The sequence below is a fragment of the Hibiscus syriacus genome, unplaced genomic scaffold (assembly GCF_006381635.1).
Source record: "Hibiscus syriacus cultivar Baekdansim isolate YM2019G1 unplaced genomic scaffold, ASM638163v2 tig00111817_pilon, whole genome shotgun sequence".
Lineage (NCBI taxonomy): Eukaryota > Viridiplantae > Streptophyta > Magnoliopsida > Malvales > Malvaceae > Hibiscus > Hibiscus syriacus.
In genome coordinates this window covers 216,651-235,943 of record NW_024063188.1, presented here as the reverse complement: position 1 = coordinate 235,943, position 19,293 = coordinate 216,651, and the positions used below count along the sequence as shown (strand labels likewise).

Genomic DNA, 19,293 nt, shown 5'->3' with positions numbered 1-19,293 from the left:
AAACTTACAATCACTTAAATTGTAATCACACCAAAAATTTGAGAACACAGACTTATTATTCTTTAGTTCGACCCCTACTTGATTAAATATTTAATAAAATTTTTATATTTTTTAAATTTAAATATTTATTTTTACTTGAATCAAAATACTATTAAACCAAAACTATATCAAATATAGAAATTTTAACATGGTCGGGGCCCCTTCGGCCCTAAGGGAGCTCCGTCCCTGGATGTTGATAGGTTGGCCAATATTGCACTGGACCAAACCGATATTACAATTCTGGAAAATCTCCCTTGGGAGCTTGGGAATCTACCGTAGGCTGATGCTAAAGGTGATGAGGTGATAAGAATGTAACGAGTTCTTCCCGACTTGATGTACCAAAAAATTGTAGTAATAATTTTAATTTAATTCAATAATTTTATTCTTTTAATAAGATAATGACACATATTATCACTTGATTAAAGGTTATTTTTATAATGTAATAATATATTTAATTTCATTATTTTTTTCTTTTAATTAATAGTAATATCCATATGATTGGATGGAAAAACGAATTCTGAAGGAAAATATTTTAAAGAATTTAAGAGGTCTCAAACTTGGATCGTTGATTAGGTTGTGTGTGCTCAGTCCGCTCCGCCTAGCTCATCGCTTGAGATGGGATATACACAGTAGTAAATATATTTTACACCAGAAAAAGAAATTGCCCATCTAGCTCAGTTGGTAGAGCACAAGACTCTTAACCTTGTGGTCGTGGGATCGAGTCTCACTGAGGGTAATTCATAACGGAGGTCTTCTACGGAAGCTGCTCTCAATCTGGCGTTGGGGGCAGCCTACATCCTACCACCCCTTACTTCATTATATATGAGAATAGGGTCAACTAATTTTAATATCAGAAAAAGGAAGAAGGAAAAATTACTATGGTAAGATTTGAACCTAAGCCAAATATAAAACTTAACACAAAACCACTTGAACAAATTTTATAGTTGATTAATATTTGAATAGATTTTATATATTTTTAAACATTAATTTATGCAAGATTAACAGAAAAACTAAATTTAATTTTTGCACATGATTAAAATCGATTCCTAATTACACATTTTAACTATATAATTCAATAAAAAAATAAAAAAAAATTATTTGCAGATTTTATTATTTAATAAAAAGATAAAAATATTAATCAAATTAAAATAAGTATCAATTTTTAGACTATATCCATAATCATTAAATTATAAATTACTAATGTTAAACATTTATATGAATTTAGTTTGTCTTTGATAATTTATGAAGTTATAAATTAAATGCATGATTATGAAGTTATCTAAAAATAATCAAAGGCTTGAGTTTTTTTTTTAATTTATGGTAGCACATTTAGGTAACCTTATTCTGGGTTATTTCAAAGATGGGGTGGAATTAGAAATTTTAGTTTTGACCTTTGATTGCTATAGAAATATTAAATTTGGATATTAATATTTATTTTTAGATGACTTAATTGAAGCATTTAGTCTCTAAAGTACCCTATATTATGGAAAATAGTTTAGTATTAAAATATGAAGGTTATGTGCATGTTACTTAAAATATATTAATATTGATCAACCTAAAAGAAAATTAATAGTTGACATTGATTAATATCCAATATCACTTAAAGTGAATATTTTTGTCAAAAGATAAATATTAATGCAATATATGATACCTTGAGATGAGGTATAAGTTTATTCAAATTTATTATTTTTTATGATCTTTTGATTAAATATAAAATTAAAAAATTTGATTGATTGACAATTTATGTGGTTTTGTATATTGTAAATGTAATCTATGAAACATGTATATATTCAATTTGGTTTGATCAAAATTAAGTTTTGATAGTTAGTTATTAGAATATATATATATATATATATATATATATATATAGAAACAAAATAGTTCATATTACTTTTTTGATATTTTAGTGAATTCGTTGAAACATAATATTGCCAAGTGACTTCTTTTGCACAAATTAATTATTTAAAATATCAAGATGATAATGTATTTTTGAAATTCATGAGTTTACTAATTAGTCCAAAGGAAATTTAATATTTGGTCGGATTTCAAGTGACAATTGTGATAATAAATATGTGACAATTATAAGATATTTTATGTGATCATTATATTAGTCCAAAGATTAGTTTTTTGATCGACATGATTTATTGTCAATGTTTTATTATAAGCTGATATTTTGGTTATTTTGAGTGATCGAAGGGTTTAAGGTTTATGATCTAATAATTAGAAATGTTTTTAAGATGAGATCTATAACATTATTTTTGAGGATGTTGATTTTGGAGGGAGAAATAAGGTTTGAGGCATTGTTTTTCAAGGGGAATTTGATTATAACTCAATTCCTATTATTACTTTTGATGATATCAATGTGTTCATACATGTCGTTAATCAAAAAGTTAATCTAGAACCTCAACAAAATAATATTGAACAACTCCTAATTCAAGATGAGAATTTTTTTTGAAAGAACACACTCAACTACTTCAAAGAACAAGTTTCTTTAAAAAGATCCACGAGTGGGAAGAAATATATTTAGATTATTATGTTGTATTTCTCCAAGAAATAAGGATGAAAGTGGAATGATGAAAGATGATCTAATTAACTTTCATCATGTTACAAAATTTCTAACTCTCAAAAGTGGTATGATGTCATGTACGAAGAGTATAAGTTCTATACAAGATAATAAAATTTGAAATCTTGTCTCATTACTTAATGGTGAAAGTTTATTATTTACAAATGGATATTTAAAATCAAGATGGATGCAAATGGTGATGTTAACAAGTATAAAACATGTCTTGTATCTAAAAAATATAGTTAGAAATAATACATTAATTTTTTAATTGCATCGCATAATATATCCCATCAATATTACCATTGAGAAACACAATCTTGAAATTCAACTTATGTAGCTCAAGATCAAGTGTACGATACAATTAAAAAAATTTGTCTGATGATACAAAATTAATAATATGAAATTAAGGAAATCTATTTATGAGTTTAACTATGACTTCCGTTAATTCCATAACAAATTTCATCCGGTGATTACCTCATTTGGTTTCGAAATGAATTTGGTTTATGATTATATATATTACAAGTTCAGTGAGAATGAATCAAGTGATACCCCTTATTGTCAAAAGAAAAAAAATAGTTTTGATTAGTTCCCTAAGAATGATTTTGAACCTAAAGAAATACAAAATGCTTTTTCTGCTTCAAAAATAAATGAAGACTTTAATGTATATTCAGGTTCATACGCATTCAATCGTAATGTATGATTTTAGGATATTAAGCATATATTTAAGAAATTTTGGTATGAATCGTTGGATAGCATCCAAATTGATTCTGGCGATACATTTAAGAACAAAAAATTATATGCTCAAATATTAGAGGTCTATTAAGTAAGAGATCATCGGGTTTATGGACTCCAACATATTGCAATATGAGTCCAAATTTTTTGTCACATAATTATGGATTGTATAAAAATATCACTTAAGTTAATTTGTGACAACAAATTTGAAGTCCTTTATTCCATTTACAACAGTAACACCTTAAAGTCTAATGACAATGACATTAAATTTCTAGTTATTAAGAAAATTCAGAGTGATTAGGTGTTTATAGAACATATTAGTATAAACTCATTATTGCGCATTTACTAAATAATTGTAACCCTAGGTCTTTCATGAGCACTCTACTTATGAGAATGAAATACCATTTGAGGTATTCAGATTTAGTGAAAGTTTGTAATTTTTAAAATGCTCGTTTGCTGTAAAACACAATTTTAGTTACTTAGTTTAAGGATATTTTAAGGTTATTTTTTTTGTATAAATAAAGTTTATTTTGATTTATCCACACTTTAATTTTGGTAAAATTTGATCTCACTTGTAAACACTCATTTCATCCGAGATTAAAACTCATTTGTATATTTTTTTCATGTTATTATTACTTATTATTATTTACTTTTATTTTATTATTACTTTATATATATTATTTATTAAGATAGCATTATTCTAATATATTACTATTATTACTATTTAGTTATTCTTATATACATTATTTGTATATGTATTATTTACTAAGTATTATTATTATAGTATTACACAATTTATTTTTATTATCACTATATTATTATTAGTTTTTATATTGTTACTATTTATTATTTATTGTTATTAATTATTATTATATCTAATAAATATGGATAAAGTATATAAATGGTCACTGAACTTTTCTGATGCTTGCATTTAGTTCCCCCAACTTTTAAAACTTGCAATACAACCACCAAACATTTAGTTCGTTTGCAATATGGTCCCCGACGTAACGGTCGTTTCACTTCTGTTAGGGTAAATTATATAAATGGTCAATGAACTTTTCAGGCACTTGCATTTAGGTCCCCCAACTTTTAAAAATTACAACATAGTCATCAATTACATTCTAAACCTCAAATTCCAAAAAAATACTTCAATTACATACCCAACCCTAAATTCATAATCCATTATCAAAATCTACCATAACAAATTGAACTTAAAGCAACAACCCTAAACCCTCAAAACATAACCCTAAATGCTAAATTTCCCCACCAATTAACCCAACATAATCAACAACATTTAGTTCATTTTGTGTCTATAACAATAAGTGATTATGTTGGGTTTAGGATTTAAAAGTTAGATTTAGCCAATGATAAGTGAACAATACTCAATTTGATTCGAAAAAATTATTTTTCGACTTGAATTGATTCAAAAAATTTGATACAAATTGACTTTGAGTTGTAATTTCATAAGCTCAACTTAAAAAATTTCAAGTTAAATGAGTTGTAAAATACAACTCGAATATCTCAAAAATTTTAGTACTTAGTGGATTAATTTTTAAGTTTGAGTCAAGTCCCTTGACTCTATATGATATATGTATATCACATATGGAAAAATATGAAGAAATATATGTATTGTGTATGGTTAAAAACTATTTAAATTAGAATCAAATAATATTATAGTATTATAAATATTTATAATTAAATTTAAACAAAAACTCAAAAATTCAATTCAATTCGACTTGATTTAAATTTTATAAACTCAAATCGAAAAAATTTCGAGACAACTATTTTATAAACTGAACTGAATTAGAATCAAATAATATTATAATATGATAAATATTTATAATTAAATTTAAACATAAACTCGAAAATTCAATTCAATTCAACTTGACTTAAATTTTATAAACTCAAATCGAAAAAAATTTGAGTCAACTATTTTATAAACCGAATTGAGTATTTAGATCCAACATAACCCTAAACCCAACATAATCACTTATTATTCACTTATAGTTGGTTAAATTTTTTGAAATGATTATGTTTTGAGGGTTTAGGGTTTTTGCTTCAAGTTTAATTTGTTATGATAGATTTTAAGAATGGATTATGAATTTGGGGTTGAGCATGTAATTGAAGTATTTTTTGAATTTGAGGTTTAAAATATAATTGAAGCATTTTAGATTTTGGGGTTTAAAATGTAATTGATGATTGTGTTGTAAGTTTTAAAAGTTGGGGGAACCTAAATGCAAGTGCCTAAAAAGTTCAATGACCATTTATATAATTTACCCTAACGGTAATGAAACGGTTGTTACAACGGGAACCATATTGCAAACGAACTAAATGTTTGGTGAGTGTATTGCAAGTTTTAAAAGTTGTGAGATCTAAATGCAAGCATCTGAAAAATTCAGTGACCATTTATATACTTTACCCTAAATATATTGGTATGCGAAAAGGAGTTTTATTGATTTGACATTTTGTGTTACAACCCATATTACAATACAAGTCCAAGAATGGAGCGGCCTGCATGATGCAAACTATATGGAAATTAGGGTTTTGATAACCCTAATTGCCAACAACCTATAGTCGTTAGATCAAACTGATTATCCAAGGTCTAGATGAAACCCTAGTTGCAAGGGTAATTGGGATCAGTGGCCGCCAGCCATGGAAGGCAACCCATCGACTCCTCCAAGCTCTCGTCGGATCCTTCACGCGTCGATGTTAGCAAGAAAATCTTCCCCTGTAAAGAAAAGGAAAGAATTCATCAACGAAAAATCTAAGAACAAATTTCTCAGTATTGGAATATTTTTTCATTTTAAAGTAATAAATCAAAGGATTTCAAATCTCTTGATTCAAATGTAAGAATGGAAAAAAAATTGTGCATGAAATCTGGCAAAAACGATGTAAAATAGGAGGGGCGTCACCACTGTAATTTCCAAACAAAAAAATCAGTTTTTTTCTTGGCATTTATTTTACTCGCATATTTACTAATCATAGAACAAAACAAAAAAAGAAAGAAAGAAAGGGGAGAGTTCTCCCTTTCGGCGTGCGACGATCCTCAGTGATTGGAGCGGTCCCTCAATGATTTAAGCAGTCAAAAAGGAGAACAGATGTTGTATAACAACGTATCTCGAGATTGAGACAATCTAATGGCGGACGTTGGCAGATCGGAGGCTAAGGAATTGAACGATTTTCGACCGATTCGGAGACTTTGGAGCACTTTTGGGAGAAAAAAACCTCGTTTTGGACTTTCATCGTCAAGACGAACTCACCGGTGACATTTTTGTGCTGAGAGACACCGTTGACGGTGACCAACCATGATCGTCGGAGATGATACCAACGAAAAACGACGGGCATGTGGGGATGATCTCTTTCAGGTCTAAAGAGAAGACAAAGATTCTCCTCTATAAAAAAAAGGAAAACAATGAAATAAAAAACCATAAAATGACGTTTTATATTCTCTTCAACACGATGTCGTTATGAGAGAGTTATGTAGACAGTGAAACGACGACGTCTAAAGGACCCATCGCGCCTGCGTTGAATTTATGGGGAAAATACATTTTCGGTCCTTTTACTTTTCTTGTAGTCACGAATTGATCCTTTTCATTTTTTGTCCTTTTATTTCAGCTATTTAACTTTCGTTCTATTTCATTTTAGTCCTTTTTATTTAATTTATTTATTTAAACCCTTTAATTTACATAATTTTTCAATCTAACTTTTGTTTGTTTGCTTATTTTTCATTTTTATTTTTCACTTGACTTAACTGTAGAAGGGAGTCACCCTAAGTTTGATCCGGTTCTTGAAGAAAAGCGAATCCATCCAAATTAAACAACAATTTTTTTTATCCTTTTATATTGTCATATTTTCGTTACATGATGATGGACAAAGAGGGATAGTTGTAGACATCTATTTTCGTCCGTAGTTGAATCTCATTTTTATTTTCTTTTTTCAATGTTATTATTACTTATTATTATTCAATTTTATTATTAGTATTATTATTTATTTAGATTAACATTATTCTAATATATTACTATTGTTACTATTTAGTTATTTTATATACATTATTGATATATATTATTTACTAAGTATTATTATTATTATTATTATTATTATTATTATTATTATTATTATTATTGCATTAGTATTGTCATAACCATTTTTAGGTGGAACCATTATTTATGGTTTTAAAAAACGATTACGACTTTAATTTAAAAAATTTTGAGGAATTTGGATTAAAGGAATAGGAGTCGCCATCGACCTTTGAGCTAGGTAGGTCGAATACCTAAAAACGTCTTTTAAAACAATTTTAAAAAAAATCATTTTATAAGACAAAATTTGGCATGCGTCACCAAAGATTCGATTAAGTGGATTCGGGAGTCGGTTACGTGTGGGGAAGGATTAACACCCCACAACGCCCAAAAACTGGTACTGTATCGCTTACACATTGTCGTAACGGTAGAAATTACAAATCGAATATAAAATTAAAATGTGGTCCATTTATTAAAATTTAATCAATTTGCTTCGAATAAATTAATTACAGGAAATTCTTTAACTCGAAAAGAAATATCGAAATTAGTAATCCTCCATCGGGAAAGCTAACTCGACTATTTCTAGTTAATAAAAGAATATTCCCTCATTAATAAATATGCAAATGGAATATATAAAAAAACGATATTTACATACAACAAAATAAATTGATAAAATAAATAAATAAATAAATTGAATATACATTGTAGCATAAAGATTGATAATTTGCATGAAATGAAATAAATTATCATTTAGAGTCATTCAATGCAATGTTGAAATAAAATTGAATTAATTATAAAAATAAAATCAATTTATTTCAAGTACACATTTTATTCGAACGTCGTATCGGATTACACCACTTCGATCAAACGATGTTTTCCACGCCCGTTCTATATATCACTGTTCTTGAAAAAATTCGAATAAATAAAATATTGGTAACTAGATATTTTTATAAGTTAAATAAATCATATTGAATGAAATGAAACAAACATTTACAATACATTTTCATATATGAATATACAAAAATAGAAAATAAATTTAATAAATGTGTATATATTTACATATGATACAACAAGTGCACGAAATAAAATAAATTAATATGTATGAGTACATTTGAGACCTAATATATGTATATAAATATTATAATATGGCTAAAATGTAAATATATAAATATGGCAAATCTTAACACAAATAACATGAAATAACTAAACTTTATAAACAAGTAATTAAAACAAAATAAGACAAAACATACAGACCTAAAATGGAAAAACAAAAATATTAGTAGCCAAATCTCGGAGAAACACATTCAACAAAGGATTAGATTAAAATAATGCAAGACTAAATATCCAATTTAAAAAAACAGAAAATAAACAGAAACTAATGACCAAATCATAAAACCTGCTAAACTAGAAGGGACCTATAACTAGATTAACCCAAAAACGTTACTAAAATGCGAATCAGATTAAACAAAGAGGACCTATGGGTGATTTAACCCTAAGACTGGTGACCAGAATGCTAAACACACCAAAACTATAGGGATCTTAAAGTGATTTACCCAAAAAACCTAATATACCAACATTCTTCCCTTTCAAGAAACAAATCTGCCCGACCTCAGCCCCAACTCTGTCTCTTCTCTTCCTCACTCAAACCCCACGACAACCACTCACTCTCAAGCTCCCGTCGACAACCTCGTTGGCCACCGATTTGGTGGCCATTTCGCTTCCACCGCCACCCGAAACAAAACCGAGGCTCATCCCTCCTTCTTTACCTCCGACAGAAAACCCGAGAACCGAACAACGCCATAAAATTGACGTTTTGACCATGCTCCAACCACCATCCATGGTGGTCGAACATTCTAAACGACACCACAAAGCCCAAACTTTCTCATTCCTTCATGTACTCATAGAACCGAGCCAAACAAAAGAAAATCCCTCTAAAATCGAACCCGACAACTCGTGCTCCGGCCATCACGACGCAAGGTATCTTCTAACCTTATCTCTGTTTATTTTTTTATTTTTTAGAAAGCATGAAACTAGCTTAAAATGAAGAACAAAATATAACCTAAATTATATTTTTGAGTGTATTCTAAGAATTGAACAAAATAAACTGAAAATGAAAACAAAAGCTAAAATACCTTAGGATTTTCGGTTCTGCTTTTGATTACTGAAAAGAATTCTCGTTACATCCTCTTGCCCCCCCGTTTACCTTGCTTTGGGTGGGTTTAAATACCCATTACATAGAATAAAAAAAAGGTAGTGGAGTAATACTAGCATGGGCGGTATGGGACTTGCACGGTATGAGCAAGGTGTTGGGTTTGGAAATGACACTTAGTGGGGAACAACAGGGCATGGGTTGTGCATGGGGGACATCAATGTATGAAAGCTGTGTAGGGACCAAAAATTGGTTACTACAAGTATTATACAATTTATTATATATTATCACTATATATTATTATTAGTTTTATATTGTTCTTATTTATTTACTAGTTACTGTTATTAATTATTATTAAATCTAATAAGTATATTGGTATGCAATAAGGAGTTTTATTGATTTGTCATTTAGTGTTACAGCCCATGTTATAATACAAGCCCAACGATGGAGAGGAGTGATGCAAGCTAATTGGAAATTAGGGTTTTGATAACCCTAGCTGCAAGCAATCAACAGCCGTTGGATCAAACTGATGATCCAACTGTCTACATAAAACCCTAGTTGCAAGGGTAACAGAGTAACTGCGATCAGTAACCGCCAGCCATGGAAGGCAACTCATCGGCTCCTACACGCTCTCATCGGATCCTTCACGCGCCGATATTGGCAAGAAATTCTTCCCCTACAAAGAAAGGAAATAATTTATCAAAAACAAATCCAAGAACAAATTTTTTGGGATTGAAATCTTTTTTTTCAATTTAATGTAATAAATCAAATGATTTTGAATCTCTTAATTCAAATGCAAGGACGGAAAGATTCTTGTGTATTAAATCCGGCAAAAACGATGTAAAAAGGGAGGGGCATAACCACTGTAATTTCCAAACAAAAAGAAATAAAAGAGTTTTTTTTTCTTGCCATTTTTTACTAGCATATTTACTAATCAGAGGAGAAAAAAATAAAGAAAGAGAAGGGAGAGTTCTCCCTTTCGACGTTCGACCATCCTCGATGATCAGAACGGTCCCTCAATGATCCGAGAAGTCAAAAGGGAGAAAAGAGGTCGTAGAACAACATATCTTAGGATAGAGGTGATCTAACGACGGAAGGAAGTTGATCGGAGGCTAAGAAGCCGAACAGTTTTTGGCTGATTTCGAGACTTTGGAGCACTTCCGAGAGAAAAGAACCCCTGATCCAGACTTTCCTCGTCAAGACGAACTCACGGTGTAATGTGAGTCCTGACAGCCACCATTTCCGGTGACCGGTGACGGTCAGCCGGACATCATACCATTGACGAACGGTTCAAGTCTAGAGAGAAGAGAGGGCCTCTCTCTCTAAAAAGAAAAGAAAAAGGAGAAAAAATAAATTGAAAGCCATAAAATGACTATTTAGATCCTCTTCAAAATGACGTCGTTTTGATAGGGTTATGTAGACATTAAAACGACGTGTGTCATCTAGAGGACCCATCGCGCCTGGATTGAATTTATAGGAAAACTACATTTTCGATTCTTGTACTTTTCTTTTAGTCTCGATTTAATCCTTTTCTTTTTTACTGCTTTTATTTCAACTATTTAACTTTTGCTTTATATCATTTTAGTCTTTTTTATTTAATTTATTTATTTAACTCTTTAATTTACATAATTTTTAAATCTAAATTTTGTTTGTTTGCTTATTTTTTTTAATTTTATTCTAATCATGTCCCTCACATTTTAAATCCATTTTACTTTAAATTTAATTTTTTATTTGATTATTATTCTTAATTTTTTACTTCACTTTTTTATTTTTGTTTTGCAGTGTTTAATTCATCTCTTCGATTTTTAGATTTATTTTTATCTGATTAACATGATCATTTTTTATTTTAAGTTAAATTAATTCTTTTATTTCTATATTTTTTCTTATTTATTTTTTAATATTTTATTCCTAATTAAAAGTCTTATTTTCTTCTTTTTATTTGTTTACAGGTACAATTTCTTCTTAATGGAGAATTATTCCCATGGTCCTTTTTTATGATTACACTCCTATTTATTCAATCCTTTTTATTTAATTTATTTAAAGTTTATTTTATTCAATTAATTCCTTTTTTATTTTCAATTTCCTTTTGGTTGAGATCTAAACCTATGATTTATTCTTATTTGTTTTTGATTTAATAATTTGATCTTTATTTATTTATTATTTATTGTAAATCTCTATTTTATTAATTTATTACGTATAAGTGTCACTTTATTAATTAATTTATTATTTTACTAATAAATATGCTTTAAAGTTTTCAGGATTTTGATGAGAGATTTTATTTTTAAAGGGATCGCTAATTAAATTGGGGTCTAAATTCATTTTTCCATTTTTAAGACAATGACCTAATCGACTAGGTATCCAAAGAGTGTTGTGAGGTGTTAATCTTTTCCCACATATAATTGATTCTCGAATTCGTTTCTTTGGTAAACAAATCAACCTTTGTTATTTTAATTTTATTAAACTAACATTCTTTTGGGTGATCCAGTCACACTCTAAAAAAGATTAGTGGTGACTCCCTAGAACCACAACTCAATATCCATTCGAAGCGAGACTTTTAAAGGGGATCCACCATCCCGGCCCGAAGGACCGTTGTACATCACTAATGTTTAAAAAGAGCTAGATGAAAATAAACATGTTTGGTTCACATTGCACGTAGTTTTTATGTTACACTTCATAATTGATTTGTATCTTTGATCTTGTTTGTAAACGTGACCATTGATGGCTCTAGTCATGGTAGATACAACGAAGACCGCTTTGATGCTATATGAATATTATTGATGGACAAGATTGTTACAGAATACCTATTTTATTATAACAAATTTTGAGCTAATAAGGTTGTACATTTGTCATGAAACATATGTTGCTCTAGTGAGAGATTATTGGATTAAAATACATAATTATAGGCACATATGTATAGTTTATAATATTACCATAAAATATGTCATAAAATTAAGTTATCAATTATGTTACATGTGTCATAGGTATTAAAGTTTCATAGAATTAAACTGTAGATAACATAAGTTGTATTTATAATTTGATAAGGGAAAATTATAAATACTTAATAGATTGACATAATATTCATTATATAAAAAGAGGTAGTGGTCCCCAAGAAATATGTTAAATTATATTATTCGTATCTTGTCAAAGAGTTTTTACGGCAATAACAAACTTATCTTCTTAGAAGATCACAACTAAATAAAATACTTAAAAATTTCACCATATCAAGAATGTTTTTGAATCTAATATTCTATTTTTAATGATTTAGCATGATTAAATTATGCTTAAATTTTATTTATTATGATTGATTCTAATAATTGTGTCATGTAAAGCCGGGAAGAATCTAATATAAAATTGGAGTGTGCTTAAAGTTTTTACATATATGTTACGATCTCGTATTAAGGAAAATATTTCAACACTTGAGTATAGTATATCTTCTTAAAATAATAAATATTTTAGTATTGGAGTGTGATCAAGTTTTTAACGAGTCGAAACGAATTATTTAATACTCGATTCATAAAGCTTATGAGTAACTCAAAAAATAATATATAAATTTTTTAAATTAAATTATTAATAATATTAGCATTTATATGTTGTTTTTAAATACAATATAATATTTTTCATGTATTTAAAGTTCGAACTCGAGTTCGAGCTTGAACCTAGCTGAGTTTGAGCTTCAATCGAGCTGTAGTTTTTTGAGATCGAATCGAGTTTCAATTTTTTATTTCGATGAAATTGAAATTTTAAACTTGCGAGATTTTGAGTCAATTCAAACTTCAGTTTTTGTATTTTGAATTCAAATTTAATTTTGATAATTTTAAACCCGTGAACTTTCGAGTTAAGTTAAATTTAATTTTAAACTTTTTAAGTCTAATTGAATTTAATAATACCTAAACTTGACTCACTCGTTTACAATCTAAGTAATAAGGGTGAAGAATCAAAATTAAGAAGAGTATTTTGACATTAGAAAAAAAAAATCATGTTGACATAAAATGAAAAATTCAAAACATGTTTTGATTGAGGGATTTTTTTTTTTTTTGGGGGGGGGGGGGGGGGTGCACTGAGTGAGTGTCGTCAGCCTATCCACCAGTGGGTCTAATAAGGAGATTCGAGTCATCATATAAAAATATTCTCCCTTTGAGTTCCCAAATTGACTAAGCTGAGTTGTTGGATACGCTTTGGTTGGCTCAGTTGCCAAAGCCCATAGAGTCAGTAGGCATTAGAGCTTGATAAGACTTGCTTTTTGTTTTTATAGTGCTGATGGTCAACCAGCATCAGCCTAAGTGAAGGGACTGAGTTGATATTGTGGGTTTATGTTCAACCCTAATCAACCTTCATTGACTTTTGTTTTGACATTACCTTTGATTAGATCCCCATTACTCTCTTTCATACAAAATCTCAGTGAAAAGCCCCCTTTCTTATCTTATGATATTTTCTCTGTCTCTAAACCAACAAATACCTATTTTCCCCTTGGCTTCTTAAAGCTGCAATTCTATTTTGGCACTGTATAAAATATCAGTAGAGGGTTTGGATTCAAGAACGTGGAATTTCTCCCAAAGTCATGCCCAGGGTAGAAATAGGATAGACACATATATAAGATTTTATGTTTAAAAAGTGAATTTTAAAATTTATATTTTATATTTTTAAAATTTTATGAATATATAAATTTATTCATAACATAAAATTATATATCCGTCTTTAAATGATGTTGAATAACTAACATAAATTCATCCTTAAATCATATATCATTCTTATAGTTGCTAGCCTAACTCACGACCTATGTGGTACAGGATAGCTACAAGCTCTCAATTGCCGATTTGGAAGACTGTGTGATGATACATCTCATAACGGTGATTATTTAATTGTGACATTGAAGAAATTCGTTATAAAAAATAGATTATTTGTAATAAAATTATTTGTCTCTTTAAAAGGATTTCTATTTGCTCACTCTTAATGTAATAACTGCGATAATTTTAAAGTACATCACAAGTAACTCGTCACTAATAAAAAATTATAATAATGAAAAAATTAATAATATTTTATTGTGACCAAAGCAAGTTATAAAAAAATATAATAATGACAATATATTAAGTAATCATTATTGTTATTCATAATTGTGACGAATTTTTTTCGTTTGTCTTATTCAAAGATAACTCTTAATCATTTGACATTGAACATTCATACTCTTGACATTCCTAGTGCTCGAACTCAATACCTCAAAGAAATAATAATTCATTTACCACCAAGATCTCTTGGTTCATGCATTATGTTACTATTGAAGTTGATAATTATTTCATATTTCTATTTTGTTACTAATAAAATGCTTGAATTGACACCAAACTTTTTTTCATGGGAAACAATGTAATGGTCATAAAATATTAAGTGGTCAATATTATTATTCAAATTGTGACAATAATATTTTCACTAATAAGTTTATCATTTTATTTTATTTTATTAAATATAATATAAGGACACTTGATATTATTTTAAGTTTAAATCTTAATATTTATATGCTTATATTTTAAAACTAATCTAATTATTTTTATATTTTTTTCGAAAAGCGTATTTCATACGATAAATCATAGAAAATTTAATTAAAATTATTATTATAATAATTAATACTATAATTAATATATTTTTCATAAAATAAATAAAATTAATTTCCAACAATAATTTAACCTAAGTATTAATTTTTTGGTCAAAAACAAATATTTCTTTCTTAGCATAATGGTTAGGTGTTGCACTCTTCCCCTAAATGTATCAGGTTCAACCATATTAAAAGTCATGCATTATATTAATTTATCAAAACATAACATGTGAAACTAACAATTAGTTGATGATGAGACATTAGATCCTCAAACAAATTGGATTGACACACCAAAAATGTAATATCTACTCGAATTGATTTCATAATAATTTTTTAAAATAATCAATTTAATTTAGTTGTGATAAAATATCTTTCACTAATAAGCATAATATTACTAAATATATGTCATTGTAATTGATCTTTATGTGTCAAAAAACGCAGTCACAAAAAAAGTAATTGTGACAAAATTCGTTAAAATCATCAATAATATACTAGTGACGGAGTTATTAGTGATGACTCAAATATTTTTTCACTATGATATTCAATGATTAAATTTGATACTTTTAGTAATCATTCTTTAATATTGAAAATGCATTTTCTTGTAATGTACACCATCCACGGCTTTGGAGGTGTGGCATCACTTGGATACTCAAATAAGGATTGTTTGTGACCAATACATTAATGGTATAACTTACCTACGGATGATGATAATACAATAGAGACGAAGTTTGTAGCATAGACGTTGTGTACAAGGACAGAGTTAGGAAAAATATATATTTTAGTGTGTTAAATTTACTTATTTTGAGGTATTAAATTTAAAAATTTATCAAGAAATTATTTTAAATGAATGAAAATGAATAGTGAGTGTTAATTTATATTTAAAAGTGACAATATTATTTTATATAAAAATATGTTAATCTTATTATTTTTTAATTTTTTTAATATTAAATTTATATAAAAAAATCATATTTTTTTTGATGTCATATGACACCCCATATTATTATTATTATTAAATATCTTACAACGATGTCATGCTAGAGAATTACTTTTAGATTTATAGTTAAAAAATTCTCTTTAATTTTTTTGGGTCATTCTCTCTCTCCTATTTTTCATGTTTGTTAATATGTAGCGATATCAATTTTAGGGTTGGTTGTTGATCGTTAATCTTCTTTACTTTTTTTATATTTTTATTTTTAACAATTATCTTTATGACACATATTTATCTATTTTTGCGACATATATTTCTTTTTCTTTTGACATGTTTTGGATCTTTTTAATCAGTCGTTTGATCACTATTTTTGTTTAATTTTTTCAGGGTTCGATTTGACATCGTCTCGACATATCAAGATTATGCTTATCTATTATCATGTTGATTTTCCCTACTTTGGGCCCTTATATTTGATTTGAATACGCGGTTTGTGTTTAGAAATAGTTGTCTCACGACGTTGAACTCTAATATTTGATTGTCGTTGAACTCTAATATTTGATTGTCGGTGATCTTTCAAGAGTTTCATCTCCTGTTGTGGTTCTTTGTCGATACAGTTAGATCTGTTCATATCGATTTATTATTCGAGTTTTTTTAATGATTTTTAGCCTTTTCCTTGTATGACTCTTGTATGGCTAAAGTGACAAATATTTGTGTAATGATTCATAAAATATCTTAATTATATGTTTAGTTTACACTTATTATAAACCTTTTATTGTAATTTTGAATATTTTTTTAATAAAACTAGTTGCTCCTATTTACATAAAAAAATATATTTAAAATTGTTTGGTTATCATTTATGACTTGTCTACTTAAATATAAATATTTCAAGTGGTATAGTAGAATAGTAGTGTTACTATTGAGCTTCATGAAGCTCAATGTTTAAAATTATTTTTATGTACTCAAGTTTATAATTTTGGTGATTGAATCAGGACGATAACATATGCGAGAAGTTTCAGTACCACAATTATATTACATTGGGTGATATATTATGATAATTGATTTGTTTATTTGTTGCTTCAATGATATATTATGATTCTTTTGAATGGGTGGAATATTATTAAGTCAAAACTATATATATTACGTGATATAATTTAAAAGGTCTAGTATTTCATTATGTTAAATCAACTGAAAATATGGTAACAATTTGGTCTTTGTCTATCGACGATAATATCAACTTTAATTGATTGTCGATTGATAGTTTTTATTATTTTTTATTTCTTTTTTTTTCTAATAAATTTGTCGATATGACATTTTTTCACCTATCTCTATGACATATTTTCTTATGTTTTTTGACATGTTTTTTTGTTATTTGACTTCTTTTTTCATTTATTGTTTAAGGGATGATATGACATCGATACGACTGATCAGAATGACGCTTATCTGATATCTTGTTGATCTTTTTTACTTTGGACTATCGGACTGGATGTGGATACCTGATTTGTGTTTAGGGATAGCTTTTCACATTGTTCGAGTATGAATTGCGGTTTGTCGGTGGTCTTTCAATAGGTTGATGTGCTTTTGTGATTCGTTTGTCGATACGATCAGATATATTTGTATATATCTTTATTCGAGTTTCTTTGTTAGATTTTTAATCTTTCCTTAGCCTTTATGTGATATTAACTTACTAGTTTTATTTCAATGATTATAGGAAAATTTTCTAAGTATGTGTTAAATTTACGATTACGATTGTAAATATTTATTGTAATTTGAGATATTTTCTATTTCGAGTAAAATTAATCGAATCAACTGAAAATCTGTAATAATAAAATATAATTCAATCGTGAATGAATTATCTTACTTTCATTGTTGTTTTCAAAAAATAAAATATGATGAAAAATTATTAATATACTACAGCATAGCATTGGCATGCAGCAGAAAACTATATGCTAGAGCTTTGCATGTTTATTTGGAGGAGGGTCGTGCGAGAAGAGCCACTGGTTCCCTCTGTTGGCTTCCACCCCCGGTGGGATGGGTTAAATTGAATACAGATGGGGCCAGAATGCAATAAAGTCATGAAATCTCTTTTGGATTGCACTCGTTCCTAACGAGATCGGTGATTATTATAATAAATAAGATTTGTTTAAAATATTTCTTAATCATTAATTAACAGCACACCGTATTTATATAGTTGCTTAAACTCAGAGAATAATAGTATTTTAGTATGATAATTGAATTAATATGTTACTTAATTTAATGCATATACTCGTTTATCCAATTTGAGAGAAGCTTGTAAAACTAAAACTATGATAACATTATATTCCTTTTTTCTAGCAGATACACCCTTCACAAGTCCATGTCTTTTAAGACCCTCCACCCCATGAAATAAGCCTGATAGAATAAGAAACTAGTAAACGAAGCTACCACCAGTACCATTTGGCTATGGTTTTACATCTTTAAAAAAAAGAAGAAATACAAAAGAAGATGATAACAAGGTGGGGTCATGATGTCTACTCTTGCTGGTGGATCAGGGTTGGCTAGAACTAGGGGCATTGGGGTTAGAAGTGGAGCTCATGTTGAGATCAGGTATATTGGTTGCTGATTTTTTGGCCTCGGAGTTATTGGCCTTGGAGAGTTTCTGTTTGAGCTCACACAAAAGGGCTTGATTCTCTTGGTTCAGAACCTGTGCTTTCTTCCTCAGCCTCTCGTTCTCTTTCATTATGTAACAGTTCTGGAGGTACAGATTTGAGTTCAGCCTTTCCATGACCATCCAACAATTTACCCTCTTTCTCTTTCGTACTCTTTCTGCAAACCCCCAAAAAAAAAAAGAACCATATATTTATCAGATACCATAAGATTTTAAATAATGAAAAAAAAGTGTATCTCTAGTCCTCTTCTTTATTGTTGTATAAATCATTGCACTACATGAAGACAATATCCCTTGGAAAATACTGGCAGAAATACATTGATAGTATGTATGCATGATATTAAACATTATTCAATCAAGCAAAATGGTAGATAATGGTGGTTATCCTAAGAAACCAGCAACAAATACCGACAGAGGAGAAACAGGAGCATCTGTGAGTACTACGTTTTGTACTATTAGCCCTAGCATTTAAATAGACCACTAAGCAAGAAAAAAAAGAGGGTTTGGGAAAACAGATCCAACAGCTGTCCCAACACTCTTTCGGCTTGCCCAAACATGAAAGGAAGGGATAAAGGTCCATTACAAGATGGAATCGTTGTTGACTACATTAGCATGGTATTGCATAGACATATGGAAAT

At 28.6% G+C, this 19,293-nt stretch overlaps 1 protein-coding gene across 1 annotated transcript; it reads right to left on the bottom strand.

Moving 5' to 3' along the window:
- Positions 1-18,509: 18,509 nt before the first annotated feature.
- LOC120171225 (protein LITTLE ZIPPER 4-like) lies at positions 18,510-18,809 on the bottom strand. The gene has a single exon (XM_039178965.1). It carries the CDS (start codon positions 18,776-18,778, stop codon positions 18,536-18,538), a length of 243 nt encoding a protein of 80 aa, XP_039034896.1. The 5' UTR covers positions 18,779-18,809; the 3' UTR covers positions 18,510-18,535.
- Between the last annotated feature and the right edge of the window lie 484 nt (positions 18,810-19,293).